The sequence below is a fragment of the Sebastes umbrosus genome, chromosome 1, assembly GCF_015220745.1.
Source record: "Sebastes umbrosus isolate fSebUmb1 chromosome 1, fSebUmb1.pri, whole genome shotgun sequence".
Lineage (NCBI taxonomy): Eukaryota > Metazoa > Chordata > Actinopteri > Perciformes > Sebastidae > Sebastes > Sebastes umbrosus.
In genome coordinates this window covers 13,750,209-13,763,591 of record NC_051269.1, presented here as the reverse complement: position 1 = coordinate 13,763,591, position 13,383 = coordinate 13,750,209, and the positions used below count along the sequence as shown (strand labels likewise).

The 13,383-nt window shown below is 42.1% G+C and overlaps 1 protein-coding gene across 1 annotated transcript in view; it reads left to right on the top strand.

Moving 5' to 3' along the window:
* The first annotated feature begins 226 nt into the window (after positions 1-226).
* Positions 227-13,383, top strand: part of kif5ab (kinesin family member 5A, b) — a 70,874-nt gene continuing 57,717 nt past the window's right edge. Inside the window, exon 1 of the mRNA XM_037779372.1 lies at positions 227-355. Within this exon, the coding sequence (XP_037635300.1) occupies positions 227-355 (129 nt within the window). The remainder of the gene's footprint in view (positions 356-13,383) is intronic.

The window sequence follows — 13,383 nt, the reverse complement described above, 5'->3', positions numbered from 1 at the left end:
TCTTTACATTTTCTTCAAGAATTTAGGCTTTAGTCTTTTCTTAAAACTCGGTAGTTCTTCCAAAATGCATCGTCTGCTGATGTCGCTTTGCATGTGGGTTTAGCCAGTCTGCGTCCAGGTGGTTTACAGGAAAAGGTTGCACGGGGAATATATATTTTTAATCTTTAATTTAGACAAAGAAATCTTTATCTTTTGGTCCACTATATTTACCCCCTCCCTCCACACAATGGCTGATGCTAACGCAGAATGCAATATCAAGGTGTTGTGTCGATTTCGTCCTCTGAACAAGTCTGAAATTATCCGAGGAGATAAGTTCATCCCAATATTTCAAGGAGAAGACACAGTCATCCTCGGGGTAAGTTATCTCTAAACCACCTCCTTCCTTTTTGTCAGCCCATGCATGCATGCAGGCGGTGCACACTAATGCTATAGGGGTTCACACTTCTCTCATCATCAGATGCTGGCCAGACAAGACTGGAGGCTTAAAGGAGGCTCCTGACAGGGATCAAACTATAAGTCTGTAGCCCCTCTATCAATGTTCTGATCAGCATCATTCAGATGTGTGTTGCTGCCATTAAAGGAGCAACAAGGTGGGCTAAAGCCTGGCAGAAAAAACAGGCTGGATCAGATTGATGACTTGGCCTCTCATGTCCTCAGATGATTTGCCAAAATCACCCCTTTCTTGTTGAAATTAAGCCCAAGATCAATACATTTCCTTTGCCAGCATCGTGAGGAACTTCATCATTTTCTGAAAATGCCTCTCGACCCCACCTCTGTGGTCCTATACACTGCCTCATTATTTGCTTCTTCTGTTGGTATTGATCTGCTGGATTTTGGTGTGTTTCCTGTCTCAGAGCAGAAGATCATGGTTGGTGTATCTTTAATGCTCTGCTGAAATCAGGTGTTGTAAATCTAATGAGAGTCATAATTAGTCTCTGTGGGTTGTTTCTGTCCAGTGAATAGATTTGAATAGCAGCTGGGTGATTACTGTCACTGCTTTTTTAGCAGCAAATGAAAATGAACCCATAAGTATAACACATTCATCAGTCTGATGGATACGCACCTGCGGCTGAGGTTAACAGCGGGAGATTAGGAGTGCTCTAAATGCAAATTATCTCGTTGTTTAGATGTAAAGCACATTAGGGCCAAGGCTAACATACACACACACACACACACACACACACACACATGTCCATAATGCACACACATAGAAAGAGAGAGAGAGAGGTCCACACACATCTGACCTGACTTCCAGTGATGAGGAAGACAACAGAAAACCGGCTTACTCTGTCGTGTCACACACACACACACACACACACACACACACGCACACACACACACAAACACACGCAAACATACACATACATACACACACACACACACACACGCACACATGCACACATACGTATTGAAATGCAAGATTGTTGAGGTAGATATCCCTGTGAGACTGTGTTGTATATCGTGGTTGTAGCAGCAGGATGTCTTCCTCACGCAGATTGAATGATTGAATGATTAAATGCTCATTATCACATTATTCTGACACTATATTTGGGAATGGCAGGCTGTCATTACCATTAACGGCTTGAAATCATTCATTCCTGCATCAATCTTATATTGTATGTTGTATATTGTATGTATTTAAACCAGGGCTACACAATTAATCAAAATTTTGTTGAAATCACAATTAGGGGTGTAAGAAAATGTCGAAAATAATATCCTATATTATCCTATGACAGTTTTCCTAAAATTAGTTTTTTTAAAAATCGCAATATATCGTCTTGCTTACAGTATCGCAATATATCGCAATATATTTAATCGGAACCCCTGTGACATGATAAGTGTCGTATCGCCAGATTCTTGTCAATACACAGCCCTAATTGCAATATGGCCTACTGCAATTTTCAAAATCGCAGGATGAGGAGGAAATTACAATATTTGTTAAAGGCGAAATGTATGTGAAAATACCATTTTAAATGAAATATTGTCATGTTGCAGAAATGTCCTGGCTTACACATCATATTCTACAGACATTTTTGTTTGGTACAGATCCTGGAAAATAATCACACCATTATCATATTAATGTTTTTCAATGAAAATTAGATAATGATGTAAAAATTATCATACCCTCTAATATCGCAAATCATATCGCAATTGCAATATCAGTCAAATCACAATCATATCGCAATTCCATAGTTTTTCAAAATCAAGCAGCCCTAATTTAAACGTATTCTGGGCGTGTTTGAATGCAGCAGAAGAATGAAAAATGCATCCAGTTGTTTTTTTCTTGTAGATTATGAGGTCATTTAAAACTATCTCAGTTTTAAATTCTTGAAGAGTATCTTGAATCACATCTTTGAATGATTTATTGGATGTCAGTGCTTCTTCTCCATTCAGACTGCAGTGTTGTTCTCAGTCAGAGGAAATGCATACTTCATAGTCTGCAGATGATGACAGCTGGAGACAGTGTGTGCAGAAATTGAAATCATGTTACCCAATTAAGGGAACTGTGATCCTTCATTATGAGAAGAAAACATACACACTGCCTTCACTGCTGTTGTTCCCTACCAACACTTCTGTGTGGCAGCAGGAGCCTTCAAAAGGGATAATGTCTGGAAACAGAAGTGTGCAGTTCTCTATTATACAGTATTTCCAGTCACCTCATGTGCTAACCGCTCATCAATTTCCCTCTGCTCAAATGATCACAAAAACATGCACACAGTTTTCATCTTTCTGAATGTGATTGCTTTGGAGGAGTGCAGAATGCAAAGTTTTCTCAGGTGTGTAAACGTATTCATAGTGTGTATTTTCTTTCTGCATCTCTCTTGTAGCTCTGGGATACTCTCAGAGGAAGTTGTAACAAAAAAAAAGAAAAAAAAAAAGATATGTCTCCTGAGAGTTGAAATGCTGCGGCCGTCAGATTGGATCAGGACTTAAAATATCAGGCCGGCAGGCAAGCAGGCACGCTGCAGGGACCCTGAAATGACAACTAAGCGCTCACATTGTGACGGTTGATAAAAACAATTCACATCAGGGCAGCGCTGATGGCCCAACATTCGTCTGCTGGAGGACGGCTCCTTTCCAGAAGTTGTTAACTGACAGAGGTGATGATTTGAGCTGTTGAGTGATGGTTGGGCTGCACCTAGGTGGCAGGCAGGAGGAGACTTGGAGAGATTAAAGAGTGAGGAAGAGGGCACGTTGGCGTGCACTGAATTGATGAAGGAATGTCGGGGCCTGAAAACGCTGGAGAACATCAGGTGAAGTCTGACTGGTAAGATGTGCAGCGCTTTCATACCAGAGTCAAAAACCAAAGACCCCTGAAACAAGTTTGACAACTCGAACTCAGAAGGAATCCTGTATTCTAACAGGGATTACTGAAAGAAAGGCTTCATAACTTCAATAATGGCACATTGAATTTCTTTTATTTGCCATTCATTCAGTTGGTGACAAAGACATTTTCATCCGTTTATTTGTGACAGGCTACAATTAGGGGTGTAAGAAAATATCAAAAATATCGAATATCGTGATATTATGTTTTGTGATACTGTATCAAGTCTCAAACACGCAGTGTTGATTTTTAATTAATGACAGTTTACATTCACAGATTGACTAAGTCAATACTTTATTTCATTTGTAGAGAGAGATGAGATGCACCCTCTCAGTGTATGCGCCCTCTCAAAGTAGTGCTGTGATTTTTGATGTTACAGAGACTGTGATGGAGGCAAATGCAAATCCCTCTGTTCATAGTGCATGAAAAAGTAAACTTTTTTAAACTCAGATTTTATGCATATGGTGGTGTGTCTTTATACTATGACAATTTTCCTAAAATTAGGTTAAATATATCGCCTTGCTTACAGTATCGCAATATATCGCAATATATTGAATCGTAACCCCTGTATCGTGATATGTATCGTATCACCAGATTCTTGCCAATTCGCAGCCCTACTACAATGCAGTGCCACAGTAGTAGAGAAGAATCACCAAGATAGCAAACAGTCCAAGAAATATTAGACACACAGCAATATCTATCTAAAGTTTTTAGTCTGGCGAACTGTTCAGGGTGTACCCTGCCTTTGATGGATGGATGGATGGATGGATAGCTACTGGCCATACCAGACGGAGTAGGGTTGTAGCAGCAAAGTCTGAGTGTATACAAATTCTGAATTCAACTTTCCATTTGTAAGAGAGAAAGAATGTGTTATTTCTCCTTGCAAAAATTACATAATCTTGGTTAAAAGCAAGAATCGATTTCTGCTGCTGAGTCCAATATGTTTTGGTCTCCACCAACTCCCGGGGGAAATATCTGGCTCTTTAGCTGCTAAATGCTCCACTGTGTTCACCAGTTACTCACTACCTTTGTCTGTCTGCTGTTTTCTGCTTGGCTGGTAGCCTATAGTACAGTGAGTTTATCACTGAAAGCGACTGCCTTTTGTGTTTCTATAGAATCAAGGTTGATGAGAGCGGTAAGACTGAATCAAAACAGTAAAGTTGCAGATCGTAAATATGTAGCTGAAAGATGATAAAATGCTCCATAGAACTGAGGGGAACTGGAGAGTGTGGTAGTTATAAATAGCAACCCCTGTCATATTACACAGTCTTTTGATGCATTGCTAATATATAAATCTGATTAGTGTAGCTTTAAACTCAAGCCAGTAAGCTACTCAGGCACACACTTGAGCACTAAGAACGCAACTCAGTTCGTCTAAACTCGACTCAGACTTGCATTTCAACCCTGAGCACTTGACTTGCACTTCAGGTTTAGTGATATCACTGCCATGATGTAGGTTACTATGCTGCCTTCACTTGACATCAGTAGTGAGGAATCAGTGGCGTTTCTCTAAAGTGCGGAGCAGTGGTGCAGCTACTTGACCCCGCCAGATGGTCTGTTACACAGAACCATCTGAGAAGCCGTCATTGGGAACTGTTCGGAAATGGGCAGGCACTTTCAAAAAAATGCTTGGCAGGTGATTGGATGAACCATCTGTCAATCAAACTCTTGCAGAAACCACTCAGGAGAAGAGCAAAAACATCTTTTCCATTGAGAAAAGTCTTCTGTACTGGTCTTTGCTCTTCTGTCAATGAAGAAATACTCTCCAGTTCTGTTGTAACTGATGCTATTGCAGCATCTACGCTAACCTCTTCAGGAGCCATTTATAACGAACAGTCGCCTCTGAGTCGCCGCGCCCCACACACCTAAGCCACGCCCGTAGCTGCCAGAAACTCCTCACAGGACGCTGATTGGTTCACGCTCTGGCTTTCCCAGTGGGTTACCTCCGGGTCTGAAAAGTGAAGCCAATGCTGAAGTGCCTTAAACTTGCATTCTTTCTAATAGCCAGCAGGGGGCGACTCCTCTGGTTGCAAAAAGAAGTCTGATTGTATAGAAGTCTATGAGAAAATGAGACTACTACTCACTTGATTTATTGTAAACATGAGTTTATGGTCTCAATCGCTAGTTTCAAGTCTTCTTCAATACAGCATGATGTTCATTTAGTAAATTATGGTCCCGTTTAGAGTAAATAGACCATAAAGGAGGGTATGCTTTAGGGCGTGGCTACCTTGTGATCGACAGGTGGCTACGACGGCCGGTCTGGGAGTTGTCCGTGTTTTCCTTATATAACTTTAACCCTTTCACAGTGTGTTTTCAGTTCCTTTAAAGTTAATCAGAACCTTTTTGGTCACCTAAAAATGTCTTATTCAGCGTTCGATTGTACTTAGTTCCACCCTCTCATGTCACTTCTGGTTGCAAAAAAACAAGATGGCGACGGCCGAAAACAGCAGTCCACAAACCAATTGGTGACATCATGGTGACTATGTTCACTTACAGTCTATGGGCTTGCCGGACAAAAACGCATTACTTAAAGCCTGTCAAGATGGATTTTCTGTTGATATGTGATCCGGCGTGAGAATCCAACTACTGTGCAAGGTAACAACAGTAGTGCAATAAATACAACACATACAAACACAAGAGGTCTGAGCAGATTCACTCATTCAGGCCTGAAACCGGTAATACAGTGAATGTTGGATCATAAAAGAAACACATTACAGAAGACATGTAGAACAGCTAAACCTTTGCTGCACATCAGTTAGACAGTCAGGTTCCTTAGCACCTTGAAGCACCTTCAGATGCTGCAACACCATTTTTCCCACGAGTCATTTTAGCGACGATACCAATATGTCACATCCCCTACCTGTGCGACACAACAATTAATGTGTTTATCATTAGTTTCTTGTGTTTTTTTCCATCTCACATGCCACCTGTGGAGCCCCGCAGCGCTCTGTGACTGCGCTGCAGTAATAACCTTACTCAGCCCGTGCTACCCCGAGGCTCGGCCTTTGTGTTTGCGCCACAGTGGAGGGACACAGCTGTCTCTAGTATTTCACTGTCTGGAATAATGCGGCGTCACAGGGGCCAGATTGTCCCTCCTAATCTTCTGGCAGGCGAAAAAGACAGCCACGATGAATCATGCTTTGGATTCGCTTCTATGAATAATAAATAATCATGGCCGCCTCCGTGGAAGCAAGATATGGGATTTTTTTCTCTCCTGCTCCGAGGCGGTGACATATAGATATCACATGCTATAGCTCCATATGAGCTGTACACAGGCGAGGCTTATTAAAGATCCATTTCGATGCATATATGCATCATAGCACTGGCAGTATGTGATGATAAGATGTGTTAGAATATATATATATTTCAGGCCTGTGTAATTTACTCCATGATTGTTTGTTGCCATATCTCCTTGAGCTGCGAGAGCTTTCAGAGCCTCACCAGCACTGAAGAGGCATCATTTCCTTTCCCTTTGTCCAAAATGAAATCATTTTATGGTTCATTTGGCTGCTGTTGTTGTAAACCCTTGTGAATATTTTTAGCTGCATGCTTGGGCTGAGTTTAACTCAAGGCGGTAATGTAGTATGACATAACTTGTTAACACAGATTATTATATCCCTCTCCTTTTCTAACTTTTTTAAATGAGCAAGAGGAAGTGCTTAGCAGTGGATTTGACTCTGCAGTGTCTCTTCATCTATAGGTCATGGTGTCTTTGGGAGTCCCTTTAATCATCCTTGCCAATAATAGAGGTACACCTTTAATGAACCTGCATCCTGGAGCAAAGCCAGACTGCTTTAGTTTTGGACCAAAATACCAAAACAACAAGAGAAGCCTCCTACCACTTCATGTTTGTTTCCAAAACGGTCAGACTTGACCTCGGGGCGTGAGCCTGTACGTGTGTTATTATGATGAGTTATAGCCAGGAGGCGATTTGTTCATTTCAAACAGGGGGTTGGACCCGGTTCGCTTTGTTTACCGGTGACTAGCGAAACGCCCCATGAATGACTCTTTTTGTCAGAGGAAAGGTCACAATTACGAATCCGTCTGCTCCTTCAGCACCACGGACAGCAATTTATCACACAGCACAGTCAGGCTGCTGATATTTCAGAGCCGTGGTCAGGGCATAGATTCTAGGGCACCATGATTTTGAAAAAATATCGAATTGCGATTTTTTGGGGTTTGAAGTTTCAGTGAGAAATATTTGAAAGTATTCAAAGCTTCCTGGAGCAGCAAGGCACCGCAGGCTGACATGTTCTTCTGTCAGTCTTCATCTCCTCATTTCAATACCTGGGAGAGCGCCTCGCCACACTACTGTACACACACGCACCTCTACACACAACAAACAGTGATATCCGTCTAATAATAACTAATCATAATTAATGTTGAATATGAATAGTGTGGGATTATTCTTTATTTCATGGACCATTTGGGGATTTATACATTATTATTACATATGTATATAAAAAAAAAACCTGAAGCATTCGAATACTGATTTGTAGGTTGATTACCATGGCAATGGTCGAAGCATTCTGTAGAATATGATGTGTAGGCCGGGACATCTCTGCAGTACCACAATATTTAATTTGAAATTATATTTTGGCACACATTTTACCTTTAACAAATATTGTAATATCCTCCTCATCCTGCAATTTTAAAATTGCTGTAGGCCATATAGCGATTTCGATAAAAATTTAAAATAATTGTGCAGCCATAATAGCTTCTAATTTGCACAAACCTCAGTCAGATAAAGGACAAATGAGTCAGGCAGACTAGACTAACATATTCAACTACACAACCCCTCTGTCCCTGAGGGATGGAGAGGGGGATGGCAGGTTAACAAGGGGCATGTATTCTGGTAATTTTACTAACCCTCATATCGCCTACTGGTTATTGCTATAGTTTAAAACACTCCTTTTTTTATAAAGCATCAAATCGTAACAGAAGTTATCTCGAGACGCTTTTCATATAGAGCAGGTGTAGACCGCACTCTATAATTTAGAGACCCAACAAGAGATCCCCCTTGAGCAACAGTGGCAAGAAATTACTCCCCTATCAAGCCCCTGACCTCTCCACTGACCTCCCTGTCTTTGTCATATGGACCTGTTTGATTTTTTCTTTGTTGTTGACCATGATAGATATCAAGGAGGGTGAACTTTACGGTGAAACGAGTCCCTCCACGTGTGTTAGCGAGTCCAATTGAAATGTGCACATTAAAGAGCTATTGATTCTCTATTTTCTGCACACCATTTATAATTCTATGGATTACTTCTCCCTGGCTGCTGTTCCCTCGTGTGCTTACAAGTCTACTATAGAAACTCCCGGGTGTTAAAGGTTGCTGTATTAACTGCTGCGGGATACGCCTTGTTTACATTTTTAGGAAGAATAGAGGATTAGAACAGCCTTGTCACAGAGATATTCTGCACCCAAGCTCACCATTCTCATCCCGGCTTTGCTCCTTACCACAAAAAAGGCATTTATTTTCTCCTGAAAGCTTTTCCTGAGATTTATGAAAAGGAATTAGGATCATATGGCGCGCTTCTGTGGCAGAAAATAGGCATGTAATATCGTTAAAAATTAACCGATTATTCATGAGCGTCCACTGTGAAGATGTCTGTCTGATTTCTGATGGAGCTGCGTCTCTTTTCCCGTCGTGCTGACTCTCTTTTCTTCTCCTATCCCTTTCCTGATTAGGCGCCGAGAGGGGAAAACAGCTGCTGTTGAAACAAACTGTTGACAGTGCATGTCGGGTGCGGGAGTAAAGTCATCCACCTGCCTCGTACCTTTTGTTATTTATAGTTCCGTTGGAGCTGTTGGCTCCTCAAGGATATTTCTTTCCAACGGCTTTTAACTGTCTTCAAACCAAACAGAGTCACAAATGGAGGTCTAAAGGGCTCACCCTCACCCCCACCCTGCACTCTTTAGAGCTCTGATTCTATCACTGCAGTGCAAACCACCATATCTAATTAGGGAGTGTAATGGGATTGTTGTGTAGGGTCAGATACGCACTCATTTCTCCCGTTCGGATGCCGCCATCAGAACAGCTACCAGTTGGGATCAGACCTCATCTTCTCCCCCCTTCTCTGCCTCTCTCTCTCATCCTCAACGCACACTAAACTGTATTTTTCTCTGTCTGGCTGTGTTTCATGGTGTAATGATGTCTTGGCTCATTTTCCTCATGACTCAGCAGCAGTTTTGGGAAGATGTGAGGGGAGAGGCTCAGCCTCGTCTGTCATCTCATTAAGTTAGGCAGAAGCTTCTAGCGGGCTTTAATGGTGTCAGGGGGGAAGCTGCTGTCAGTCAGGAGTCAGGAGGATGTTAAAGGATCTTTTTGACTTTGGTGAGGTTATTTCACTCCAGTCAGACCAGAGATGTGAGACTAATTTAACTACTTTATAGCTACCTTGTACTATTTTGAACTGTAGAGTGCCTTATCTTTCTACCCAAAACCCATAATACCAACCAGGGCTGACAGCTCTCCCTCTCATCGTTTCCCCATTATTAACATTATACTGACTCCAAATTAGTCCGCAGCCACACTCAGCAGCATATCAGCTGCCAGTTCCTTCAGCTCATCTTTATTTTTACTCAGCGTGCGCACATGCCAGGGTTAGATAAGCTCGTGCCAGTTCGTCAACACTCTTCCCTGCCCATTTCCCTCCCTTTATGACAGAAGTGGGCTGTGACTACCAGGCTTTTAGCTCCGGGGAGTGTTAATGGAGCATCCTGTCCTCATTAGCCACGGCCCTGCCCAGGATGCCCGCATGGTCGTCCATGTCTGCCCTCGGCGTCTGCCATCGTAACCGACTGCACATGCTCGCACACGTGTGAGCGCACGCCAAAAACCCCCAAGCAGTCTGTGTCATATTAGCATGGTAGTAGGACAGGAAGGAAATCCCAAGGAGACGAGAGGAGCATCCCTGCCCTCTGCAGGCCCAGGACTTCTGTTTCCTTCAATTAATCACAGTTCAGCTCATCGATCTGACACTGGAGAACATTGACATCACTTCCTTTCTCGGGGGAGCCATGCTTTCCTTTACTGATTTTGATCTAGGTTAATCTAATTTAGGATTTTATTCAAACATTACATAACAAAGACTTGGAAAAATCTTGGCAAACATAAATTCCAGGCTCATTTGTATATTTCGCTCTGGATTGGTCCCAGCCCAGACTTTTAAAAACACCTCTCCAGGCTACAGTAGCAGCTGTTTCTTTGTGGCTCCAGGACGGTACATCGATAATCACAGCATACTGATTTTTTTGCCCTTTTATTCCACCTCTTCTATCTCTTAGTGTTTCTAATTAATGCTATTTTATGCAATTTTTTTCCATTTCTTTCTGGAGGCCTTTCATTATCCAAATTACCACGCTGCACAGCTCTGTCATTAGCTGTGTCTGAATTACAAAGAGAATCCCGTTAACCGTGTTGTTGATTTTTACAGCTCATTGCTCACTACTAGTTCTTGGATTGCTTCAGTTTCCACTCAGCTATTCCCCTAGCTTCACTTGCTTTAATAATTGCCGCCAGCGTACACAAGTAGAACTGTGTGCTTATTGTTGCCACATTTCCACCACTTCTTCCATCCTACCCTAATTTATAATTCATTCCCTGCCACATGTGGTCATTAACAGGGCTCATACTAATGGTACGACGCAGCTCGATGGCATAGTTGGTGGATTACTTCATGTTTCTTCCTCTGGCACTGGTGCTTTTCAGGATCAGTCACAGTGTCGAGGCTTTGGATTCAGATTTAATTGGAGCTGCGGACCAGGACCACACAAAACTCTCCGTTTCAATTTGGCACAGACCTAGAGATGTCTGCGTTATAAGTTGCCTTCATTATCATTTCATTGGAGCATCACTTCTCTCATAAATTCAGTCAATACGGTTGGCTCACGGGTCTGTGTACTAATTGAATTACTGGTATAGAGGAATCGATGGCGCCTTTAAGAGCTCTCTTTCTTAACATGGCTTCACTTACAAGAAGAGAGGGGCATTAGTTCAAGGTTTTGTGGAAAATATTGTTATTCCCTCTCACAATTGGTACAGTAGGCCCCCAAGAAAACATTCAGATAAAATTACACTTGTGATAAATTGACGCACCGTCTGTTCCCGCAGCGTTAGTAAGTGTTGATTGGATTATTTTACACATTCAGAGCGATATTAGCACTTAGGCAGTGCTTTTTTAAGGTTTGTTTGCCGCCTCAAAAAAAAGATTTCCTCTATATTAAATGCTAAATGTGTTTGGCTTTTTGCCTTGTCTTGCCGAAGCAGCGCTGACAGAGACAAAGCTGCTGTCAGGAGTAATCTTGTGCCTTGTGTGTGTGAATTCATTTTGACAGGATTTACTTATATGCAGGTTGAGCTGAATGCAGGTGGCTGCTGGCTGAGAAAAAGGTAATGACTTAGAGTCCACAAGACCTCAGATATTTTCCTTTGACATCAAATATTCCCTTTGAGAGCAGAGCTAATAGCTGGGCTCTCAGACCGTCTCAGGCTGTGATCGAAGCTCTTTGCTCGAGGCTGAGGTCACTGGTCCCAATTCATGTTAAAGAACTCGTTTCTTTCTCAAGGTTCATTTCTATTTTCTTTAGGAGGATTTCTATAAAACTATAACGTAAATAACTGGAAGGCGTGTGAAGGCTGGAGGCCCAATCAAACGTGACATTGCAGGCGAGCGCAGTAAAAGTCAAAATGTCACTTTGATGATGAGGCGCCTTCGTCAACTCTGACAAGTGTTTTCCTCGCTCCCTGCCCTTTCCTTCACTCTCTCTCTCTCTCTCTTTCAATCTATTTTATTCTCTCGGTCTCTACTGTATCTGCGTTGCCACTTTATTTGAACTGGGTTTCATTTTCAGTGTGCTTTGCTGTTAGAAGTTGTTCTGGGCTCTCCTATGTGTGTTTTAGCTCTTGCAATAGTAGAGCTCTATTATTATCAATTTTGGGATCCCAGTGGGGCGTAACACCAGTATGTAATCTATATAAATGTAGAATTGAATTTAATAGATTTTCCCCATGGTCACCGATACCCGATCCGGCAATGGTATCGGTGTATCCCTATTCAACAATATTAGTTGACAATAGGAGTTCTCAAATGTTACATGTTTTTAAACATAAGCTGGTGTACAAGAACTTTTTCCAAGTAAAACTGTCGAGAATTGTCAAAATTTAATTGCCAAAGCAATACCACCTCAAAGTCCATTTAGTAGATATGCTTTCAGACTTATCACATGATCTTCATCAGCAGATGGCTCAGTTATCATGGAATTGTAAATGTTCAAATCGACATTTATCTGTGTCACATTCTGCCTCTCTGTCCCCACAGCCTATTGACAGAGGATGGGACACGGGTCTTGAGCTATGGGGTATAGCACATGCAGACTGCGCATACACCAATAATATGACGCAATGATGACACGTGACATCTAATTTTCACCCTCCTTCTCTGTCCCTCCCTCAGGCCACATTCCCACTTCCTCAAACCCATTTCATTGCCGTCCACCAGATACCCTCTGACTTTTTCTCCTGTTGCTTCTTAACAAAGGCTAGAAATCAATGTTATCTGTTACTTGAAACCTGCCTGTTTTGAACCTCTATCTGATCTTTTGGACTGTGGATTTCCTGCCTGCCCCTTTTGGATTTGTTTGGACTATCTTCTCGGTTTTGACCCTTGCCTGCCTCATGATTCTGTGAGCTTTCTTACCTTCATTTGGTCAATGATCAAATTCCTGAACTGTATCAGTCTGCCTAGCTGTCTGCATTTAGATCCTATCCCTGTTTCCCCGCTCTCACCAGCCATGACACTTTGAAATTTAAGAAAAAAAACTTATTCGCCCCTGCCGAGAGTGAAATGAGAAGATTGATGCCACTCTCATGTCTGTCCTGAGGTAACAAAATCTATTTACCAGCACCTCTAAAGCTCTAATTGGCAAGTCTCAGCTCATCGATTAGCTGTCTGGCCACAACTTCACTGTTTTGGTTCACTCTCACTGCTTTCATAGTGTTGGTTTCAGCTGCAGTGGACAGCTGTTTTCAGCAAGCTGCACACTACCTGTTTAGC